Source organism: Rhamphochromis longiceps, linkage group LG12 (genome assembly GCF_057381845.1).
Source record: "Rhamphochromis longiceps isolate RC_006_pf linkage group LG12, R_longiceps_female_GT1.1, whole genome shotgun sequence".
Classification (NCBI taxonomy): Eukaryota; Metazoa; Chordata; class Actinopteri; order Cichliformes; family Cichlidae; genus Rhamphochromis; species Rhamphochromis longiceps.
In genome coordinates, this window is record NC_140568.1 from 13617943 (window position 1) to 13642512 (window position 24570).

Consider the following 24570-nt stretch of genomic DNA (forward strand, 5'->3'; position numbering starts at 1 on the left):
CATTTGTTTAATTAGATGTTCTCTATCTGCTTATAAGACGTTTGAAAATCGATGATACTTGAGATCGCCTTTCTACCTAAATACAAAAAAGAAAAAAAAAGTTTTAAAACTGTTGTAATATTAATTTATCAGGCATCCCACTTGCCAGTGTTTACATGACATACCGTGTGGCTGAGCCCCTCCCCTTTTCCAGAGAACCGCTCTGACGCGATGACGTCACTCACACGTAGGGCTCTTTAGACGAGAGAGTTCGCGGCGATGGCGACGACGGCTCGGTGTTGGAAAGGGACGCAGTGAAGCTGGCCTCGGCTCTGGTATGATTCATGTTGGACACGTTGTTTTAATGTTTGGTAATTGCACAAGTTCCGGATGAGTCTTTGTCGTCTAACACCTCAGCACTCGTTTGACTGGTGAGTCCGCCGGTTGTAGTCGTTGCTCGGTGTGTTTTGACAGAGGCCTCCGCTCTGGGGTCCGCCCTCCATCTCATAACAACAAAAACAGTTGCAGAAAGCAGCTTCAGCCTAACCAGCTAGTGCTAGCTAGCAGATCTACGCGCTGCTCTCTGTCACGGCTTTTAATGCCAAACGTCGAGTGTTAAGAGACCGCTGCATAACAGTTCACTGTCTGCCAGCAAATGTTAATTTCCACTGTTTGCATGTAAATAGCTCTTCGACTGAGCGTTAGCTCGCTAGCATTATTTTACGCTGTCGAGTGGTTGTTGATGAACACTGGTTAGCCAACAGTTTACATTACATGGCTGCAGGAAAAACTAGCTAACCGCTATTCAAAAATAAAAAGGAAAAAACGAAAGAGCAGTTACTTGACTTAACAACCTGTTAGTACAAGAAACGTTAGCCATTTTCTTTTTTCCCCCTTGCAAACGGCTTTTCGTCAACTAGCAACGTGTTAATGTAACGTTGCAGAGCACTTGCGAGAAGCATTTGTTTTTGGGTTGACCGTAGCTTATTTTTTAGTGGCCAAAACTACCGGTATCTTTACATCGAATACTAACTAGTTGAAATAACATTAACTGGTGATTAATTAAGTCTAGTTTACATTTTATTCACCGTAGTGAAGTAAAAGGTAACGACAAAGTGTTAAAATTGAGCTGGGAAATCCCTTTCCCCAAATACGAAGTTAGCCAAGGCTTTTGCGTTTATACACTGTTTAGCAGCGCTGTTCAGTATGGCTACCGGGCTGTAAACGCAAAGCTCCGCTGTCAAACGTGTTGGTTCATTGTCTCGTTTCTTGTTTTTTCCTTATCATTTCGACGCTATAGTGTCGATAATGTTACCACTTGTGAAAATGACTGGCCTGTCACGGGATAGGAGTAAGGTTAAGGCTCTAAGGGGCTTAGACTTTTCTGTGTGACTGCTGAACTGAGAGCCAGACTGAGCCGTAGCCACGGGTCACGAGCGGGCTGCAGTAAACAGAGCCGTGTGTTGGGCAGATATGCTTTATCAGGTAGCAGCAGCAGTAAAAGTTGGCCTCTACTCTCAGTGAAGTAATGACCTCGTTTGCCTCCTTCACACCTCTCTCAATGACCGGAGATACTTTTGGCAGTACAGCGGGATATTTTGTCTTCTTTCTGTCTCCAGGCTGCTTAAATGTTCCTGAGAAGGTGTGTTGCTCTCCTGAGCTGCCCCTCCACTGACCCTCTTAGATCAAGTTTCAGTCTTTGCAAGCGTAGCTGACCTTTACAACTACTTGTGGGCCTGTTTGCTGAGAGATCCTAACGGGTTGCCTTTTGAAAAGTGATGTTAGAGGATATCGATAACGGAATGTAAGAAAAAGCTCTTTATTGATGGTTTACATGATCTGACCAACAAAGCTGCTGCTGCTTTTACTGTTTTTGATAAGTTGCATTTCTTTTGCTCTTTCAAGGGCAATCTGGGTAGGAACTTAAACTTTCAGCGACTGGACAAGTCCTGCAATGTCTTTGGCTCTGCTTGGCCAACCCTTTGGGCAAATTACCAACCATTGTTGGGTAGTTGAACCACAAAGCACAATTCATTGAACACTAACATTTCTGATTTCTTTCACTACCCTTTAAGAACCTCAAAATGTGACTGTATGTTCTTAAATATGTATTGTGCACATAATTGTTAATTTTTTTATTTTATTTTTTTGAAGGTGAACATTAGCCGATCAGTTCACGTCCCTGAACCATGTCTTTATGCAAGCTAAACTGTAGGCTCGGAGAACCAGCTGGCTTATTTTCCAGTCTGCAGTACAGTTTTAAGTGGTATCTGAGCTCACATGCAAGCCACTGTGACCACCAGGGCATCTATATTTGCCAGTGAATCAAAAGAGCTTCTGTAGCTTGTGTGTCTCAGTACGGAGAAGCATTTTCTCATTATTCACTTTCATTTCCACAGATTTCCATGTCTTACTTGTGAGAGTTTCCACACAGGATATCAGGTCTGCTTATCATCCATTAGTGATTGTTTGTGGTAAGTCTAAAAATCTATGTTTTCACATTTTGTTCATTTTCTTCAATTTTAACCATGTAAATCCAACCATTGGATTTTCCCCATACTGCCATTTTTCTGACTGCCCAACATATCATAGATCATCGTTTAGTCTTCCCAATGCCTGGACACATTGCATGGGAAAGGCATTTGTGCATCCAGGTGCTCATGTACAGCCTCAGCGTATTATGAGCCACTCCCTGGATCCTTCCTTTTTCTCTTCTGCTTCTACTACTACTTTTTCTTTTATATGTGTAAACTTAAAAATATGCTCACATGCTTTCTAATGCCAACAGAAACACTTAAAATTTATGTAGAAAATGCTGCTATTCTGTTCATGTCAGCAGAGAAATGAGAGGAAATGAGGTTGGTCAGAGTTGAGACTGATATGCAGCAGAGATCTGGTCTGGAGTCAAACTGGGGATATTGTAGTTTGTGGTTGGCGTCTTAACCCCTCAACCACCCTGGTGTCTGCACAAACATGTATTTACATACAGGATTGGGCCAGCTTCGAGAACAAGGTTTGAAACCTTAAAAGTGGATTTCAGTGTATTTCTAGCACACCCACACCATCAAGAACCAGGGTTGTGTGTGGGCAAAGGTGAGGGTTTCTGGTTTAAATAATTAAATGCATGTTGAACTGAATTTGCGAACCTAATTGTGGATGCATTCACTTCTGGCGAAATGACAGTTTAGTAGTGTCCCTAAATGACAATGAAATTCTTACTAGGGATATTGGCCAACTAGTCAGACCAATTTGCTAATTTGTTTTTCCATAAGTTCTATTTTTTTACAGTGGAGATCCACGATCAGGATTCATAGTGAAATGCTTTGAGAAAGTTGATTAGCCAATTGCTAGTTCATTTGGTTTTGTGCCAGTAGTTCTGACAATCATCTGTGATGCTGACAGGCTGAAGTAAACTCTAGATCAGGGGTCCCCAATCCCAGTCCACGAGGGCTGGTGTCCCTGCAGGTTTTAGATGTGTCCTTGATCCATCACAGCTGATTTAAATGGATAAATTACCTTCTTAACATGTCCTGAAGTTCTCCAGAGGCCTGGTAATGAACGAATCATGTGATTCAGGTGTGTTGACCCAGGGTGAGATCTAAAACCTGCAGGGGCACTGGCCCTCGTGGACTGGGTTTGGGGACCCCTGCCCTAGATGTGTTGAAAGAGATGACTCTGTTCACTCGTATTTGAGGGGGAGGGGGGGGGGGGGGGTTGGTTTACCTTGCCTGTGTTACTGGTAATATGTACTACTCAGTTTGCAAGTGACAATGCATATCTATGAGAGATTCCTCGATAGTCCATCCCCCGTTTAGACATGTTGCATGCTGCAAGGGCAAAGCATCAGAGAGGAGGCAGATAAATCTGCCAGAATTAAAGCTCTTGGTAGACTATAAAATTGGACACAATTTTAAAGCTTTGTCTCTGTGTAAAACAAAAAATGAGCATGGGTAGGAGGCGTCTTGGTTTTTTTTTCCTTCTTTTAATAAAACTTTTGTTTTGTTTTTTTTAAATTTAAAAAAGAAAGAAAATTACTTGTCTCTTTGTTTTTCTACAGACAGATCCAGGCCGGAGTTCCTTGTTGGGTGACCCACACTCCTTGACAGGGGCCATGGTAATGTATTATCATCCCAGGCATGCTTTTGATAATACAGTGGGGCAAAAAAGTATTTAGTCAGCCACCGATTGTGCAAGTTCCCCCACTTAATCGGTGGCTGACTAAATACTTTTTTGCCCCACTGTAACTGTTGTGTGGCCTGAGTACTGTCTCTATAATCGGAACTCTCAATTGATTTTTACCCTTAATCAGCACGGTTTACCAGGACGCAGATATTTACGTCAGTGTCAGCAGTATCAAAGGTCCTCCAAGTTTGCCATCTATGCAGGAACACTTTCAGTTTCCACTGCCGAAATGAGTTGTTGCATTGCACTATGACATAACCTCTGGATCTGATGCATTGCCTTTTTTGAACCTGGCTTTTTTTTTTCTTCTGTTCCCATTTTTGGCATGCTGCTATGTTGTGCCTGTCCCTGTCTGGCCTAGGCATGGTGCTCTTCTAGCTGTGGCAACTATTCATATTAGCTCTGCTCGTGTTCAGACAAGATCTCGGAGGAAGTTCTTCCACTGTGTGATATCTATCATCTCTTTCAAACAAACTTGGATTGAAAACTGAGCAAAGACAGACTAAAATCTGTTAATGGCCAAACAAGAATGCTACAGAGTCTGTTACTGTCAGCACAAGATCATTGTGTGGCTGTATAAGCATAAAATAGTTAGTTTTGACCACAGCCACTACATTACAAAAATATACTGCATGCATCTTCCAAACAGATTAGAAAGTAGTCAGACAAAAAAGGAATGTGTGTGAAGAGGAATGTCATAGTTAAAGTTGTTAGTACTAGTTAACTAGAAACATTAACAGACTATTGCACTGTAGGAGGAGGAGGGGCAGCAGAGCTTGGAGTGTATCCAGGCCAATCAGATCTTCCCCAAGAAGTCCCCCGTCCTGGAGGAGGAAAACATGCAGGTAAGAAAACCACTGCAACTAGCTGCTTGTTTTGTGCAGTATGAGGGCGAAAACAAACTCGGTGACAGTTGTGTAAATCTTTCCTAATCAGTTACACAACCTTGATGACATGTGGGACTTTTGCTTGCTTCTGCTTACCCTTTATGCTCAAGAGTTTGTGTTGAGGATTGAAGTGTTTCTTCAGAACACTTCAATAAACTTTTACCACCTCTTCAGAAACTCATTGTTGCCTAGTTGGACACTCTGACTCTTTCTGGTTACTTATTTTTCTTTTTGTTTGAGTCAGCTGGATTCTGGCTCTCTCTCTCTTTTTTTTCTTTTTTTTTTTTTAAATGGGCAAAATATTGACACAACTTTCAAGTTGTCATATGACTCATGACTTTTCCCACTATATTTGTGTCTGTGTAGCTCTGCCGTTTATTTGAAATGTTTTCTCTCCTGCTGTTGTCAGGTGCCCTTTCCTGAGCTGCACGGGGAGTTCACAGAATATGTGGGGAGAGCAGAGGATGCCATTATTGCAATGTCCAACTACCGCTTACACATAAAGTTCAAAAAGTCAGTTGTCAATGTAAGTATCTCTAAGTGACAAGTGCGCTTCAGTGTTGTAGCTTCAGAGAAAAAAAATCTTTCACGTGGCACAAAATCGCTGCAAAATGAACCACATTGTCTCCATTGGAGGCTGTATCAGTATGTGTGTATTTTGTGAATGGACAGAGCACTGTGGTGACCAGGCCATTCAAAGCTGCTCTCCACTGGCAGCAGTGCCATGTGACTCTTCATCACCTCTCTTTCTACACTCGTCTGCTCGCTTTGGCTTCTCTCTGGAACTTGCCGTTGCCATGGATGCAGTTGGCCCACAGGTTCCTGCATAACAGCCAGGGCCTTTCTTTCCATCCTTTTTCACTATGTTAGAGACAAGCTTTGTTAACAAAGTATGGTCTTCATTTACCATCACACTGGCCTTGTATGGATCTTTACTTTTTCTTTTTTCAGAAAAAGATGATTTATTAGAGCCTAAAGTTACACAGGACCCTTTACACTATCAGTGGTAGTCACCCTGTCATGACTAGTCTGTGAATTTCATTGGCTTTTCATGGTTTCTCATCATATTGCAGCTAGCCTCTTGCTTGCCTTAAAGACCTAAACTCACCAGGGTCTTGGTGCCTGCTGGCCACCTTTACCTCGTATTACCAGCCTGTTAAAGCCCAGTGGTCCTGGACTTTTAGTTTAAACTGTTTTCTATGTTGTGTAGTATTTAAAAAGTTATTACTTTTTTTTTTTTTTTTTTTTAATTTTTGTTTCCGTTGTTTATCTTAGTTGAGTATCTGCCATCATTTGATAAAGCTAATCGGCTAGTGACGTACAACCACAAGACAGTTTTGCAATGTGCAATCATGTGCTACAGAAGTTTTTGTTGTTTCACTTCCGCCTCAATGAAAATGTTTAATCATCTATAGAGAAGTTTATTTGCTCATTGTTTTAGTGTTGAAATGTTTTTATTTCATTTGTCATTTCAACTCTCATTAAAAGACCAAACGCACAAAGAATCTCATCAACAAGTAATATCTTTCTGAAAAGTTGAAAGTGTGTGTGTGTGTGTGGCTTTTTTTTTTTTTTTTTCTTATTTCCAAGTCATACAAGCTGTAGTTATTCAGTAAATGACGGTATGAATACACCAGTTTTAGTCTCAAAGACAACTTATCCAAATAACTGGAACATTTATTTATTTTGGTGTATTTACTACAGTTTGTGCATCCATCAGTGTTTCCTGTTGACCTCAGGAACCCTCTGGTTCATGCCTTACACAGTGCCTCCCTGTGCCCATGTCACACAGCCAGCATTTTCCTCACACATATTTGGATGTGTTGCATCACATGGCAAATCTGCCGGAGCTCACAAATCAGGGGTGGGATGTGCTGCAAGAGAGCGAGAGGTTGTTAACAAGCAGCCCAGGAATTTTCATGGTGGCTAGATTAGGGTTGCAGATTAGAAAGTGGAAATTAAGTTGTGACAGCAAGATGCATGAATGTGTGGAATGTGCGGTGACGCCAGCCTCACACAAATCGACATGCATCGCTTACATTAGTATTCTCTTTGTTTTGCATAGAGTTGTTGTTGTGAGATGTCAGTAAGTACCCGGAAGAGCTGCATGGTGTGGTTAAACTGTACAGTTTTGTGTGTATCTGCCTGTTAACAAGCTGGCCTCAGACTAGAAAACTGCTTGTTAGTTTTGCACAAGGTGCTGGATTAAACTAGAAATGACAAAAAATGCATATGGGGGGAAATCTATCCTCACAGCATTTAGGTTGCCAACCTCTAAATCAGGGGTGGGCAACTCCAGGCCTCGAGGGCCGGTGTCCCTGCAGGTTTTAGATGTGTCCTTGAACCAACACAGCTGATTTAAATGGCTAAATTAGCTCCTGCAGTTCTCCAGAGGCCTGGAAACTAACTAATCATGTGATTCAGGTGTGTTGACCCAAGGTGAGATCTAAAACCTGCAGGACACCGGCCCTCGAGGCCTGGAATTGCCCACCCCTGCTCTAAATACTACAATAAAATCTCCATATGGCTGTGACTCTGCCACTGTGCATATGTCTGGAGAGCTTGACGTGCTGATGATCATGCATGACTCCAGACTCTGTGAACATTAACTTTTTATCCCACAGAGCTACTGAAATATTATCTAATTAACAAAGCTTAGTCAAAGGCAGCATAGGTATTTCCCTGCAGTATTTAAAGTATGCTGTTAAGTCATAAGCACAAGCCGGTTCTGTACTTTGCTATGTGCTGGGGAGAGGGGAAAAATGGCTTTGTGCCAAAGGGAAATGCAGATACAACTGTAAGATCTAGGATGATTGCTTTTTTTCTTTCTCCTTGCAAATGGGGAACCAAAAGGAAAGTTAAGAGGATTATGTGCTGTCTGTTTGGAAAGTTTTCAGACTCTTTCAAGTTTTCCACATCTTGTGTGGACTCATCCTAAGTTTTTTTTTTTATTTTTATTTTTTATATATTTATGGTGGTGGGATTATATAAATAGTTTTCCCATCAAAATTTTAATAAACACTGATTTATTCTGACTCTTCAGCACTCTTAAGCAATGGCCTCAGTTGTTCCTAGGTGTGCTGTGTAGGTTTTGAAGGATTTGAGTAAAACTGAAATAAGATTTGAAAGAGTCTGAATTTTCTGACAGCAGTCTATATTTGCAGAGCAGAATGGGATGTGATTTTTATGATGATGTGATTAAAATGTACTTCAACAAATAACCTTTTAACGTTGAATTTTTAGCACTGTGTCTGATGGTTTAGTTTTTATTTATACTTTAAACTGCTCTTGCACATCAGCACATTGTGTTGTTGGCATGAAGCCACTATCCAGCCACCACTAATTTGCTTAAAGGATTGCTCGAGTCTGCCACACTACCTGTACTGACTGCATGGGTTTGAGATTTTTTTTTTTTTTTTTAAGGCTATACACTAGTGTTGCAGTGTATAAGTGATGTGACGGTTCCTTGTTTTCCCCCCTCTTCAGGTTCCTCTTCAGCTCATTGAGTGTGTGGAGTGTAGAGAGATGTTCCAGCTTCATGTCACCTGTAAGGATTGTAAAGTCATCAGGTATGACCATTGAAGCTTCCTGTCTTTGTCTAGATGAGAAACTTTGAGTCATATCACTTCCGTATGTTTGTAGTAATCACTGCAGTATCAAAAAAAGACATTAGGTGATTAGTGTGAGCCTGCTTTGTATGACAAAATGACAGTAAACGGGTTTGAAATGTTCTCTTGAAAACTGAGGATAACATTTAAGATAAAATTTGTACTATTAGTAAAGATTAATATTTATTTTTGTTTTTGAGTACTAGACTCCTGCATTTGGTTCTTTTTGAAAGATCACATTTTAAATTTTATCCCCAGATGTCAGATCTCCACCTTTGAGCAGTGCCAGGAATGGTTGAAACGTCTGAACACAGCAGTGAGGCCTCCGTCTCGCTTGGAAGACCTCTTTGCCTTTGCCTTCCACGCCTGGTGCATGGAGGTGTACGCAGGAGAGAAAGAGCAGCATGGCGAGCTGTGCAGACCAGGTACCCTTTTAATTGCTCGCTTGTCTTTACAGAAACTTACCCAAACCTGTATTTTGCTTATCGGACATCTCTGCTGTCACTGTAGGTGAACATGTGACCTCATGGTTCAAGAATGAGGTGGAGAGGATGGGCTTTGACACTCAAAATGCTTGGAGGATATCTGATATCAACAGCAAGTTCAGGTAGATGCGGCTTTCTTTCAGGATACTGCTTCCGTGTTGATTTCAGAATTGCAGCTAGAAGATGGATTCCATCCTTTGCTTTCATTGGCAAACAGCACAAGTCAGTATGTGTTAAACAGTGGGTGGTTGTGTTATTGTACTCCATGAGTGCTGAACCCTGGACAGATAAGGGGCTGGCCCAGGATTAGGTGTCTGCAGACAGACTTTTGTTGAGCCATCACAATCCTTTGGTGTTCCCTCTCCTTGTTTAACTTTGCTCTTTGTGCCCTTCTGCACTGCCAGGCTTTGCCCCAGCTATCCTCAGCAACTCCTAGTGCCAGCCTGGATTACTGACAAAGAGCTAGAAAATGTGGCAGCCTTCCGCTCCTGGAAGAGGTTTCCTGCTGTAGTTTACAGGTTTGTGTTTTAAAGCAGCTATTAAAAGCAGACACTTGGCCTGTTTATCATTAGAGAGGTAAAAAGCTTCCTTATGCAGCGGAAACGAAGCAATTGTTGGATAAAATCTTGACTGTTCTATATCAGTGCCACAAACCCTCCTAGCTTCTGATTTTTTATTTTTATTTTTTTTTATTTTTTTTGTGTTTAGAGTGTGCTACCCGACCAAAAGCACTGACGTCACCAATTTTGGAAGTGCTTCAAGCATTTTTTTGGCTCTTTTTGTTTAATAATGCTTGGCACTGTTTGGGCAACTTCATGCTTGAGCCAATCAGAAGTGAAGACTTCGTATGCCTGTTTTGTGCATCACAGAACATAAAATTTCAGTTTTTTACTATTTTAGTATATTAAATTGCATAAACTGGCATTTCTGAAGCTTTGTGCCTAAGAAAAACTAAAAGGTCTACCTCATACATGTGACATACTGAGTTGTGGTAATGAAGTTCTATTTTTAATATACTTGTGCGTTCTAAGTCTTTGGAAATCTAAGAAAAGTTAAAAGTAGTATAAAATGCTGTGAAAGGGAATAAATTGTCGTCGTCTTCTGTAGGATTTGTACTGGTATTACTATCATTAAATTGAGTACTTCCATTAAATAAACTCTACCTTGGCCAGACATTACCAGTCTAACTTCTCCTCACTTGCCCTTCACATAGGCATACAACTACTGGGGCTGTAATTGCCCGCTGTGGCCAGCCAGAGGTCAGCTGGTGGGGCTGGAGGAACGCTGATGATGAGCACCTGGTTCAGTCTATTGCTAAGGCCTGTGCCGTGGACAGCAGCTCCCAAAAACATGTTCCCAACGGTAGCTACACCAATAGCTCAGACCTGCCTGACACTGATTTTGGTAAGAGCTCTCACTCAGACACTTTTATACTGCCCACTCAGAGTAGGATATGTTAATATTCTGCTTTATTTGGCAGCAGAGGTTGTCAGAGCTGAAATGTTTCCCCTTCTTTCTCAAAGTCTGTTCACCTGCTTGCTATTGTTTTGAAAGCAGAACCCATATGTTTGAAATTTGGGTCCCTGTGTTGCATCATACTAGAAACTACTGTTACATCATGTTAGCCCAGCATTCATTCATAACACTCCTCACTGCTGCAGCGTTATGCTGGCTCTCTTTAGTTCAGTGTAAACAAGCAAAGCTATCACAAGGAGGGGCCTTAGTGGTGCAGTGAGATCTGTGTAAATTGGCCTTCAGTCAGCCTCACTGACATGCCGTGTACGCCCACAGACAAATGCATGCTTCCAGCTGAACATACACCTACCACTGCACATTTTCTTGAAGTGTTGCCGTCTTTATGAATTTGCAGCAGACACTGTTGACTTGTCTGATTTGTTGGTGCTTGTCTGAAGCTGCAAACTACAGTAAACTTCTGTTAAAGACATGTTTGATGTGCCTGAAAGAATCTCACTTATGCCCCCAGAAGGTGCTTTATACAACCTGAGCTGTAACTCTTTTGTTTTTGTGTGTGTGCCTGTCAGAATCCTCCATGACCAACAGCTCAGAGGTGGAGACACTGGCCAGCCAACCTCAGAAGTTACTGATCTTAGATGCCAGGTCCTATGCAGCTGCTGTAGCTAACAGGGCCAAAGGTGGAGGCTGTGAATGCCCAGGTAAGTCCCGTCTGTTTGGTCCCAAGTCGCATACAGAATTGGGTCAGTGTGTCTTCTATTTAGCAGCTCAGTTTGGCTTAAAGACATAAATTTTTGCTTATAGTAAGTGTTACTTTCATCTTATTTCAGAATACTATCCCAACTGCGAGGTGGTTTTCATGGGAATGGCTAACATCCACTCCATTCGCAAGAGTTTCCAGTCTCTACGATTCCTCTGCACTCAGATGCCTGACCCAGCCAAGTATGTGTTTGTAAATATGCCTCCAGCAGTACACCCAGATTTCCCAAGTCAAGATTTTATGACACAACGCTAACGCTAAACTATTAAAACTCAAAACCCCCAACAACCTTTAGTAGTAGCTGGATGTAACTAGCAATCATAGCCGTTTTGACTTGGGCCTTACAGCTGCGCCTGATACTGAGAACTTGGCCCAAACCCTCTTTCCCTTTGCACTGCCATATTCAACACTGCAGTGATGTGTAGCTGAATTGTCAGCTTTAAGTGTTTGTGTGGAGTTTTTTTTTTTTTTTTTTTTTTTTTTTTTTTTCCCTCCCCCCTTATGGTTTGCAGATCAAGATGGAGATAAGTGTGTGTGTGAACCATGAGATGGTAATTCGTGTGTATCTCTATTGATCTAGAAAACACAGTTGCGGTTAGATTTATAAACTATGTAATGTGAAAGAATCATAATTTATGTGGGTCAGGGTGTATGTATGTGTCCTACTAGTCTCATAACATGGTGTTGTTGGACTTTTTTTTTTTTTTTTTTTTTTTTTTTTTTTTTTGTTAAGATTATATTCATTTCAGCACTTCAGCTTTAAACTGGGCACTATAGGCTTTTGCTGTCTGTTTGCAGCTGGCTTTCTGCACTTGAGGGCACAAAGTGGTTGCAACACCTGTCCCTGCTACTGAAGGCAGCTCTGCTGGTGGTCAACGCTGTGAACAGAGACCACAGGCCTGTTCTTGTGCACTGCTCTGATGGCTGGGACCGCACACCACAGATTGTTGCTTTGTCCAAGCTACTGCTGGACCCTTACTACCGCACTATTGAGGTATGGATGGAGATGACAATGTTGTTGTATGCAAATAAAATGTGAAAATGATAAAAGCATTTATCGGATTATCTCATGCAGGGCTTCCAGGTTTTGGTGGAGACAGAATGGCTGGACTTCGGCCACAAGTTTGCTGACCGATGTGGCCATGGAGAAAATTCAGAGGACCTGAATGAGCGCTGCCCTGTTTTCTTGCAGTGGCTGGACTGTGTTCACCAACTGCAGAGGCAGTTTCCATGCTCATTTGAGTTCAATGAAGCCTTCCTGGTGTGTACATTCAATGTTGTGTGGTTTTTTTTTTTTTGTTTTTTTTTTTTAAAACAACAACAGAATCCAAAATCAAAAATGAGCAATTTATCTACAGACATAATGGTGTCTGATTAAAGTGTAGTTACATTGAGGTTCCAGATGTGAGAGATTGATATGCATTTACCTTCATGGTGCGCTAAAATGTAATATGAGGAACTTTTTATCCATGCTTTTGTTATACTTGATAATTTGTATACAAGTGTTTATGTCACATTTGTGCAGGTGAAACTGGTGCAACACACCTACTCCTGCCTCTTCGGTACTTTCCTGTGTAACAGCGGCAAGGACAGGGAGGATCGTCACGTTCAGGAGAGGACCTGCTCGGTCTGGTCACTCCTGAGGCCAGCCAACCGCTCTCTGAGGAACATGCTCTACTCCTCACACTCCGAAATTGTACGTCAACACTTTTAACCATTCAGTCCTGCTAAAAGGAAGCAAAGATACTCGTGTCTTTTGTCTTTTCTGACTTAAACATTAAATGTTTAAAACTTAAAGACAACTGGGGCTGTACCTAGCTATTGGACAGAATTGATCGGCTCCCAGCTCAGAAAGCTGGATGGGGATGTCAGTGACAGAATGTCACTATATTCAGTTGTTAGTTACTACACTGCGTCAGCAGCAGTTCACTAGTTCAGAGGTATTACACAGTGAAGCCGACAGCTTTTCTCTTGCCATGTTTACATAAATGTAAAAGTTGCATAGACTTACTTGACCAAAGTGAAAAGCTCAGACAGCAATACTTCTACTGTGAGCTTCGCTGACTGTCTCACACTCATTATGCTGTCATTAACCTATCAGCTCTACTCAACACGTGGTGTTAGTGCACCTACTTATACTTACTAAGAGTGAGGACAAGGAATAGAAACTAGTGTCTGACGGCATTATGTAGCGGCCTGATTGCGTGCTCTGATATGAGAAAAGTATAAATAAAGTGAATAACATAACTGCATTTCAGTTATATTTTAGTAAAGCAGTTCCTTAAAACCCTTATTACTGATCTAACTGCATCAGTAATTTTGATCCACTTTTTGTCCTTCCTGTCATATGGAGTGCAGCTAGCAGTGCTCCAATGATTCTCTGTCTCAGACATACCTCAGCTTTTCTTGTTGTTGCGTACACTACAGAACAAAGACGTGTGGAATTAATGTAGAGAGATGGTGAACTTTGAAACTTAGGTGTCTGGATTGTTCATGAGTGGAAAGTCCGTCAGATCGATTCCTGCAGTTAAATGAAAGATTTCCTAAAGCTCATTCAAAGGTTTTCTGCTTTCAACAAAACTGACTAGAAGTGAACAGGATACAATATAAAAGGAAGCTTTTAAAGAGATCGTCCTGTTTGAAACTGTCAAATCTAACTATCTCAGAATCAAGCTCTGTGCTTCTTGCCATTGCATACAGCATGTCTTCACATGCTGCTTTTTCTTCTTTTCTTTTTTTTTTTTTTTTTTTTTTTTTTTTTTTAAGGAACCCAAGAGTGCTGTAAATTTTTGTACATAACAATTGGCAATAAATCTAAAATACTGTGAAATACCAGTGCTTTTGACACCCTTCTGAGAATTGCATTTTTGTGGTTACTACTTTTGCATTTGTTTTGTGTGGGTGGAGACGGGCAGACATAAATATTGTCCTCTTGGTATGAAAAGAAACAACATTCTTGGAACAAGTTTAGTTTAGATGTTCTTGACAAATCTTATAAAACTTTAATCATCCCAGATTTAGGCACTTCTTGTTCGTTCATTCATTTATTCTATTCCACTCCTTTCTAAAGATTTGCATTCAGATAACCTTTGTCATCGTCATGTCTGATTATATCTTGAGTTAAGTTTGCAGCTCTTGTTTCAGGTTCTCCATCCAGTGTGTCATGTACGGAATTTGATGCTGTGGACGGCCGTCTATCTGCCCAGCTCCTCCCCTACCACTCCTTCCGATGATTCCTGCGCTCCCTACCCAGTGCCCGGTGCCAACCCGGAAGATGCACCCCTGGGCAGGTGAGCCTGGCGCGTTGGCACCCGACCCCTTCCCACTCTTCTCCCTATCGTGTAAGATAAAACGCAAGCCACAGACTTCCCACAGCCAGAGGGGGGCCGGCTTTTCCACTCTGCTGGTCACATGCTCTGCTTAGATGCAGTCTATGCTCTTGTGTCACGACAGTCAAAACATCTTGGAAGTGCAACAGGAAGTAGTCTTTAAGGCTATCATTAAAGCGCTTCAGGTGGTCGATAGGACTAGAAGTGCTGTGAATGCCCGTTCATTTACATAGTTTGTGACAGCCAGGTCAGAATTAAAGAGATGGTCTTTGCTGAAATGTCTGTTTTGATGAGACAGACATGTGAGTGATTTGTTAGGCAAACATTTTATACTTGTTTGCAGTTTCTCATTAAATTATAGGCTGTCAAGCATACTAGGCTATTGTTATGTAATGAAATGCCGCTTGTTTGTAATTATTTTTCTCCTTTCCTGTTAAGGCGAACAAAGACGCGCTCCTTTGACAACTTGCCTAGTGCGTGTGAGCTGGGAAGCTCACTGGCTCCCAACCGTCGCTCCAGTGACCCAAGCCTGAATGAGAAGTGGCAGGACCACCGGCGGTCTCTGGAGCTCAATGTGGCAGTGGGGCCTGAAGGAGGGGAGAACCAGGATGAGGTGCAGCCATATCATGACAGACTGGGCTCTGAGATGGATCACAGCAAGCAGCAATCCCAGGGCTCAAATACTGAACGTAGAGAAGAGTCTTCTGTGAACCCAGCAGAAGATGCAGCGGAGGAGGCAGAGCTCTCTGTGGCAGTGGGTGTGGCTGAGGGACAAATGGTGAACATCCTTCAGGAAGCCACAAAGGAGGAGGCAGGATGCGACGTGCCAAGAGAGGACCATGCTGATACTGCTCAGGTTTTTAATGCTGTAGACCAGGAGGTGGATGGACATGTAGAGCAGCATCAGATGGTGGATGTCAGTGAGACTGTCATGAAGAGAGACATGTTCGCTAATGGTCAGCTCCCAGAAAATGGTGAGATGAAGGCTCAGGAGAACGGTGACTCTTTTTCTGTGCCCACACAGAAGGAAGAGGAACAGGATCAACAGGAAGCCAATGCATCTCAGAGAACTGAGGACTTGGTGACGGAGAATGTAGAGGAATCTTCTGTACAAGAAGAACTTGCGCATGTACCGAAGGAGTGTAGCACAGGTGAGCCAGAAGAGCCTGCAGCTCATAGAACTATAAATAGTGACTTAATGTATAGGTCACCTGAAAAACAAGGCTTAGATGAGAGAAGCTGCCCTGACTCTGAATCTGACCACAGTGTCCCTGAGTCAGTGGAGTTGGTAGATAAAAGGACCTCCTTGATGGAAAGCTCCACAGAGACTTTAACTGAAGAGGTCTGTGGCAGGGTGGAGCTCCCTGTGCAGCCACCTGTTGGTTTAAACCATCACCTCATGAGTGATGGCAGGAGCCCAGTTCCCTCTTCCAAGAAAGAGAAGGGGCTGGAGACTAGTGAGCATGGCTTGATCAGAACTTTAAGCGAGGGCAGCAAGCGGCCCTCTGTCAGTGCCTTTCAGTCAGTTCGTGCTGACCTTAGCAGGGATGGACTTTGTAATGGGGACAACTCCGAAGGGGAGCCAAGTGGAGCACCTTACTGGGCCAAAGGGAATGTGGAGAGGGCCCCTTTGAGCCGTCAGGTATCCGTAGCAAGCTGCAACTCTCTGATCCTCCACCCACGAGGCAGCTGCTCTCAGCACCGCTGGTGTCATGCCTTGCTAGGCCGGGTCACCATGAGCCCTGAGCAGCCAACTCGCAGCCATCTGGATGACGATGGGCTGACGCTGCACAATGATGCTATCCAGCAAAGACTGAGGCAGATTGAAGCGGGGCACCAGATGGAGGTGGAGACTCTGAAGAAGCAAGTCCAGGAGCTCTGGAGCCGCCTGGAGAGTCAACAGCACATTATCTCCCACCGGATCAACGGAGACATTGGAGATGAAGTGGTAAGCCACTGAAAGTTAACTGACCCTCTGATCTGTTTACAACTTGTAAATGGAAGCGATCCACTTCAGACTGCCCTGCTTACCATTGCCAGTTAAAGTGAACCTTACTGTGATCATCTGTCTCCCTCCATTCAGACCTCAATGACGGACTCTGAGTACAACTTGGACCCAAACTGTTTGTCGCGCTGCAGCACAGAGCTCTTCTCTGAGGCCAGCTGGGAGCAGGTGGACAAGCAGGACACGGAGGTGAGCAGCTGCAGCCATATAAAGACCCTCGTCAGGGAGGGATGGCACAAGGCTCACAAAGCGGTCTTTTAGCAGCATTTATGCAATGCAGAAGAACCTGGATGAGCTGCTCGGTATATGGAAACTGAACTGATACTTTCCCCAAACATTGCAGGTCACCCGCTGGTACCCTGATCATTTGGCAGCCCAGTGTTATGGCTGTGAAAGCAGGTTCTGGCTTGCTACCAGGAAACATCACTGCAGGTGAGAACAGCTTTGTTTTTGCAGAATCTCAGGCCTTCACTCTCAGTTATCACAAATCAATTCTTTCTCTCCTGTTGAGGCCTTTGCTGTTTAGCTCACTCCTCTTCGGGTCAGATGAGCTTCTTGTATGTAGGTTCAGCTGAGGCTGTTCATGCTTGGTACCTGAAGATGAACTTGAGAATCTTTGTCAACCCGTTTGTGACGAGGTTTACTTCCTCTCTATGGACCAAAGCTTAATCTGTTTGCATTGAAAGCCAAAATAAGAGTTTCTCACTTCATGCATTTTTCTCAAAATATACATGTCTGTGTCCCTGCACAGACATGTATGGATGATAAACATGATGTAATCTGTGACTGCTCAAAATATTTCAAGGACGCACTAAGCAGTACTCGGAACTGGTATAATGTTGGCAGCTATTAATCAGCTATGTCTACTATTAATAAAGCAAAGGGTTTTGTTTTGTGAATTAAAGACTTGTATAGGAGAAATCTGTCTTATACACTTCCTGCCTTGTTTATTTGGATGTTTCCTGGTTCCCTGCCGCTGGGGCAGCCAGTCTTATTTCCAGCATCCACATAAAATGCAACAGGTACCACTTAAATGGGCACCATCATTAAACCCTCTAAATAAGGTAATGAATCAGAATAACAGATGGCGTACTTGAATACTGTAGTGTGGGTCTTTCAAAGGAATACCATGTGCCCCTGTTGACATGATTCCCAACTATTCTAAATGCAGCCAATTAAGTGACCCAGATTTGCCTTTTTGATCCAAGTGTTACTCTCTAATGTATGAAATCTTTAGAAAGTCTTTAAGCATGCCCTTTGTGCAAATGTAAGAAGTCTGTTGTACTGTGTGGAAGTAGCCTTCCAAAGAAAGTGTCCTGCATGCTCTCTACACCTGCTGTGGATGAACAGTCAGGATAGTTGCACGATTTAAGGCTTTTGGTCCCAGTATCATGTCTTTCATTCAGGAGAGGAAAGTTATTTTTAAAATTTGAGGACCTAATTTGCATTTCATTTGCCAATGAAATGAGGCGCCACTCTCTGGTTGTCTGTACTATGTCAATCTATAAACAAGAGCCAGGGAGCCAAGTAAACTGTTGATTGGTTGTTTAATTTATTGTAGACGCCCTTTGTTTTGCACCGATGTGTCCACACAAAACTGGGTGGTCAGGTTGATAATCATGTGGTGAATTAGCTCGTGGACACTTCCTCCTGGTGTCATCACTTCCTTTTATACTGCTGACTGCTCTGTATTTCCCTTTTTGTCAGTGGATCACATAAGTCACTCAGGAGAACTTTGAGGTTGAATCTTAGGATGTTTAGTTGTAAATGTAATTTGTGTGAATCCTGTGAATGCAACTTAAACACAACACATCTCCATCAGGACTTTTTTTTTTTTTTTTTTAAGTGTTATGTTTTTCTCTGCGGTTCAGCAGTACTTATCCATTTTCTGCCCCTCTCCTCCTCTACAGTGGCAGGGAGCCTGTTCAGGAGGTCTGGTGAGATCCGGCTCCCCTGTCCCACCCACCCTCCAGCCTTTTCAACCCAGCATCCTTCAGTTTCCTCCTCATCCTAACCCAATCCCACCTCACCCTTTCCCTTACTCACCTGCTGCATTTGAATCCCCTCATTCTGTTTTGGCAATCAGCAAGTTCTCAGGGAAACCTCTTCATTTCTGAGATGGGTTGATTTGTGTGTGTCCTCCAGCAGTAGCAGTGTGTTTTCATACAGCAGTTTTGAATTGGCTGTGACAGTGAGCATGGTGCTGTCACTCGATCAGAGGCTGCCCGTTTCATTGGAAAATTTGTAAATCTTTACTAAATTGATCCCTCAGCCTCGACCATCCTAGTATAGCATCACATCGGCACCCTGCCCCCGACTCACCCACAACATTAGGGTTGTAACGATTCTCCAAATCCACCGTGGCACATCTGGAAACCATGGACGTTTTTTACTGCAGATTCTGTCTCTGAACCGTTACACCCCTACACGGCACACACCCTGGCAGCATGCTGCCCCTAACCAACCCTGCATCCCACTTCCCAGCAGCACAGCATGGTGTAAGACACCTCTCAAGCCACTTGGTGGTGCAAAAGGGTAAAGAGTTGGAAGAAAAACAATCTAATTCACTTTCTGCTCTGTGTGGTTACAAGCAATTGAAAGGGAGCGCTGTGTGTGTGAGCATGGCCTTACATCAGAATTAGAGCATGGGTGTTTGAAATCTTCAGTGTGACCTGTCTGTCAAGTGATCACAGCAGTGTTTTGAGTTGAATAATAAACATGTTCTGTTTGGAGCACCTCTGCTAAGCGGCATGTAGTGAACATCACAGCAGAGCTGCACTGTAAACTGGATGGGTGGAGTCTGCCCACAACTCTCAAATCATGTTTAAAATAAAAGTTTATCATGCGTCACACATGGTTGAATCATAGATCAACGTCACTTCACCAGGTGTGGGGTTATTTTTATTTTCTTTTTTTTAAATAAGTAGCACCTAAGTCCTGTTTTTAAAATCAGTGTTTAGTATTTCCCTGTGTGGACCTCCTAGATAAGTGAATGTTTGTAGTTTAACATAAACTTGATCCAGATAAGCTAGCCCACACGCCAACTTGATATTTTTTCTTAATTTATTTCTTCCCCTGAAAGCTTTTTTTTAATATTATTATTATTATTTTTTTTATTTTTTTTAAACAAAAAACCCAACTCCTCACATCAGTCCAGTTTAAGTAAACTGTTTTAAATGAGGTGTTATTTTCTAAGAATCTACCACAGGGACGCATGGTAACTTGAGGTGTAAAGAACGTGAGAGTCCCCCAAATAACATCTCCGTGTTCCTTGGCAGGAACTGCGGTAACGTGTTCTGTGCCAGCTGTTGCGACCAGAGGATCCCAGTGCCAAGCCAGCAGCTGTTTGAGCCCAGTCGTGTCTGTAAGACCTGCTACAGCAATCTCCAGCATGGCTCAGCTACCCTGGAGCTGGAGAAGCCCATTACAGCCAGCTCCAACTGAGGTCCAGAGGACCAGGACAGACGGGAGTCGGGCTGAGCTGCAAGTCGCTGATGCGGAAGCACTGCTGAAGAGCACAGGAGCTAAAGAATGTCCCACCAACTTTGTGAGTGCTGCTGCACTTTGAGTGTGAGTGTATGTGTGAAAGAGAAGCTGAGTGGCATGTTGGTGAGATGGGACTGGGCACAAAGGAATGAAACTGGACATCCTGGTGCCTTGGACCAGGCAGGCAGAGGACATTGTCTCACTGTATTTGCTGAAGTCTCCTGGAGGACTTTGGTCTGTGAAAGATTCTCCTGAAGATCCTGAAAAAAAATCATAAAGGTTTCTCATCTCCTAGCCTGGAGCATGGACTCATCTCTGCAGGGTGTTCTGACATCCTGGCAATCACGCGACTGTCCCTCAGCAAGCCAATGTCTCAGTGAAAGATTAAAGGAACATTTCATCCAGATCACCAGAGGAGATGGTAGTCATATTCCCTCACTTCCTATGGTACCAACAATCCAGCAAAATTTATTATGATTCCACTTTATCTGAGATTTCTGCTGCCAATTAGTCTGCAGGTCATGTTATCAGTTCAGCATATTTTTGTGTAACTTGTTAATGCTGTAAGGTTGGGCTGTTTTTACCAGAAAACTTGGTTACATATTCAAACAGTCCAAAATGAAACCTAAACACTTTTATATCTGAATACATGTAACAAGCAAATTTGAGAAGCCTGATCCAGTGTGAGATTCATCCCCCAATCAAACGACCAACTTTGCAATGCTACACTTGCAGGTATGATTTCCACATTAAAATAAGACTGATCTGACTGAGAGGCACATACCCATTGAACCTGTTACACTTTAGAATTGTCCTAAAAGTGCAGGAAACTAGGTTTTAAAATTACTAATACTTCCGGCTATGTAGCTCAGAATCTCGTTTAAAAATGCTGCTTTCTGATGGTAATGACTTGATAACATGACCGCAGACTGATCAGTTAGTAATAAACTGCATGAAGTCCTCTGTGGAAAAACTGACTTCATGCTTTTCAGACATTGGTTGATCATCAGCTAAAGTGACTGAAGTGATAGTATCCTATTTAAAGATGGGTCACTTAAATATTGATGTTCCCCACTGCTCAAGAACCTCTGTAAGCAGGTGATATTTACCATACATGCATTTGTATTGTCACCATCAACTAGTAATGGCACACTTGGGAATATTTGTTCCTCTCTACCATTGTGTGCAAGAGCTCAGTACATTTGAAAACCCCATTCCTCCCTCTCCTGGACTGGGAATGCTGAAGTGCATCATATTCCAAATTAAACCAGAGTGCCTAAGAAGCTTGTTTAGGCTCCACATATTCAGACTTGTTGAGAGTGAGGCAAGTTTTGCCATTTTGACTTTGTAAGAGTGCTGTGAGGATGCTTGCATACACTCAGTCACATGTTCAGTCTAAAGGAGAGCTTGTCTGAAAAGTGTGTAAAACAGTGAAGTGTATCTCTTAAAGAAACTGGCCGCAGCCTTTGTTTGCAGTGTCATTACTCTGGATAACTGGGTGAATTGAGCCTTTAACTTTCTGTGGGCCGAGTCTCAACTGTGCTTGCTTTGTTTGGGTGAGCTTTTAAGCAGCTTTTCAGAAGAGACGCACAAATGTGGTGGCAAACAAGTGATGTACAAATCAAAAAGCCCTTGATGCTTTGTGAACATCACATTTAGTTATGGTTGAGATTCAGTCCAGAGTACAGAAAGGAGGCTGGACTCCTGGAGTTTGTGAATTTGTAAAATTCTGTGCTGTTCACATATTTAAATGCACTTTTTTCTTCTTTTTTTTCCCTTTCTAATTGCTTTTTTAAATTTTTTCAGTAGTTTGGCATCCTTATCCTGATCACGGTGAGGATGGTGAATCATTTTGTGTTTGAAGCCCCCGTGTAGACAAGTCATGCAGCAAGTTAGTGAGAGGAAAAGGCTTGTGGCTATTTGGTCTTTTAACAGCTCGTGCTGCGCTGCTCCTCCATACCAACAGACTGTTTATTACTCGTGTGCAGGGAGCACTCACTGTGAGACTCTGCTGATTTCAGGCTTTGGCTTTTTGTTTCAAAGCATTAACATCACACAGGTTTGGCCGATAGACCTGCATCAATACCGACGTTTTTTCAGTTTGTCTGTCGTGGACAAACTGAAGCACACGACGGTGCGGCCAACTGCTGCCAAAAGATCCAGTTTTGTTTTACCCAGCAGGCACTGGGACGGAACAACCTGTTTTGTTTTGTTTTTCTTCTCCCCTCAGTCCTCTGGTACTAATCAGACGGGTGTAAAGCTCACAACAAGACATCTTTTTATCTATGTATATATATATATTTTTTTTTTTTCTTCAGGTGGCTGTCAGCCACTACGAAACAAATTCCACTTTGTCTAAATCGGAGGAGCACAGCAGCAGTAGAAAGGGCTTTCTGCATTTCCCAGGTCTGTAACGCCACATGAAATCTGTCAAAGCATTGCTGAGACGCCTGCTCATCCTCACACCCATTCACAAACTACTTGTGCACACACAGACACAACTTTTGTACAGTAAATGAGAGGAATAATATATTCAGATACCTACATAGCATTTAAGAAAATGTATAGAATCTTTGAATAGTGGCACTTAATTAGTCACCAAAGTTTTTTCTTTTCTTTTTGAAATTGCATAAAATACCTATATTTTGCAATCTGTTTAAGGCAGTTTGTTTTGTTTTTATGAATAAATGGAGAAGCAGGGTGACCTGATTTGATGCTGTAATGGTTCTCTCTCCTCCCCCTACTTGGATTTTATTTATTGATATTTGTATTGTTGACTTGCTGTTAAAACTCCAGTAACTCAGTTTTTGCCACAGGATAATCAGAAACGCAGACTGAGCGGTGGTTCTGAACTTTGGCTACAGCATCCCGTCAGAATATTTTGTGTTGGCCAATCACAGCATGTGTGGATGTAAAGATTTCAGCATTATGAGGGGGTGAGCAGTCAAAGGTAGCCAACGAGATGTCTATGCACTGAGTGAACAGTGGTCCAAAACAAGCAGCCTGAACCCAAAATGAAGCCCTGCCCCCTTTAAAGCTCTCATACATTTATACCATTCACACCCATCTACAAACACTACCTCTACTTGCATCCACACTTGTTCATGTAGACACACATACATTCACATACTGAGCTTCTAGTTGCTGAGTGACTCTTGCTTTTCAGATTTCCAGCGCGAATGGGTTGTTGTTGTTGCAAATCTTTTTGTAAACCCCTCCCCTGATTACTGTTCAGCTGGAACATTTAAAGGTACAGCACAGAAGCGTAGACGAGGTTGATAATCTTTGTTCAGACTGCCAATCTCTATTCCCCATGATCCAGCTCGCTGTGTCAGATGGCTGCTGTAGATATAAACACAGCAAGTTTTGGACTAAGGGAGGAAACGCAGACATTTAACTGTGATTGACAACCTGATGCTACTTAATTATCCTAAAACTGTTTGACTGAGCCCATTCCTGTCACTTCCTGTTGGATTTGTGCATGATGCTGAGTTGAGATTGTTGCCATCTGGTGGTGGAGCTGCTGTTTTAGGTGGTCAAAACAACCGGCTTAAAGTGTGTGCTTTTTAATGTCGACCTCCTGTGGAAGTGTGTTTAATTCGACAGCCTGACCTTTAGTCTTTCAAAGAGAACTGAAATATATTATTTTGGCCCTCTCGCGAAAGATGAGTCAATTTCACAAACTACATCTGATGGCAACAAAATGGAGCAATTGTGTCCAAATAGACAATTTATTATTTTAAGACTCCACACTCCCTTGTGAAGCCAAAGCGTTTTGACCTTCCCCACATTGACGACCAGCAGCGTGAGTTCCCTTTTTTCGAGTTTCACCACAGTCACAGGGACGTCTTGTTAAACAATCCATGAATGTGAATGGTCTCACGGGAGAGGAAAGGCTGTTTATTTGCACATGACATTAAGTAAACACTGCCACAGGGTGCATCTGAGTAAAGTGAGACTGAAAGTGTGCTTTTCAGTATTGCAACAGCATGCTGGAGTTATGGACAGATCTGTGTGTGGGAGGGGCTGGTAATGTGGGCTTCAGTTAACGTTGCTGTGTCCCCACCCCCAGTATGCATATGTTGGGGTTTTGTTTTTTCCACTCACGCTGACTTGCTTTTAGAGGCATCACTGCAATGGCCCAGTAGTCACATGAGGTGTGAGTGTATAAATGCATCAAGCATTTCAAGCATTAGTGTGACGGAGTGTCTCTTTGGTGGAGCCTGGTGCCAAGCAGTTTTTATTACGGGTCTCTCACAAAGGGATCACTCGTGCTTTTTCTTCTTCCTCTCTCACCCCCTCTGTTAAGCACTTTGAACCTTCTCATGTCTGTCGAGTGTATGGCTGTACATAGCAAATTCCTGTAACAACAAGTG

The 24570-nt window shown here is 42.7% G+C and overlaps 1 protein-coding gene across 3 annotated transcripts; it reads left to right on the plus strand.

Annotated features, from left to right (window-relative positions):
- The first annotated feature begins 227 nt into the window (after window positions 1-227).
- On the plus strand, window positions 228-23877 carry mtmr3 (myotubularin related protein 3). 3 transcript variants are annotated; one of them, XM_085424849.1, is made up of 22 exons: window positions 228-314; window positions 2379-2453; window positions 4037-4093; window positions 4917-5006; window positions 5458-5574; window positions 7114-7134; window positions 8535-8617; window positions 8915-9081; window positions 9167-9263; window positions 9546-9659; window positions 10355-10545; window positions 11184-11315; window positions 11445-11556; window positions 12173-12368; window positions 12450-12635; window positions 12900-13070; window positions 14519-14664; window positions 15142-16651; window positions 16787-16897; window positions 17052-17140; window positions 18619-18645; window positions 19987-23877. In XM_085424849.1, the coding sequence occupies exons 3-22, from the start codon at window positions 4091-4093 to the stop codon at window positions 20150-20152; spliced, it is 3729 nt and encodes a 1242-aa protein (XP_085280975.1). In that variant the 5' UTR covers window positions 228-314; window positions 2379-2453; window positions 4037-4090; the 3' UTR covers window positions 20153-23877. The 3 variants fall into 3 exon arrangements, with proteins under 3 accessions (XP_085280975.1, XP_085280977.1, XP_085280978.1); XM_085424851.1 differs by lacking the exon at window positions 7114-7134; XM_085424852.1 differs by lacking the exons at window positions 7114-7134; window positions 18619-18645.
- Window positions 23878-24570: the final 693 nt, after the last annotated feature.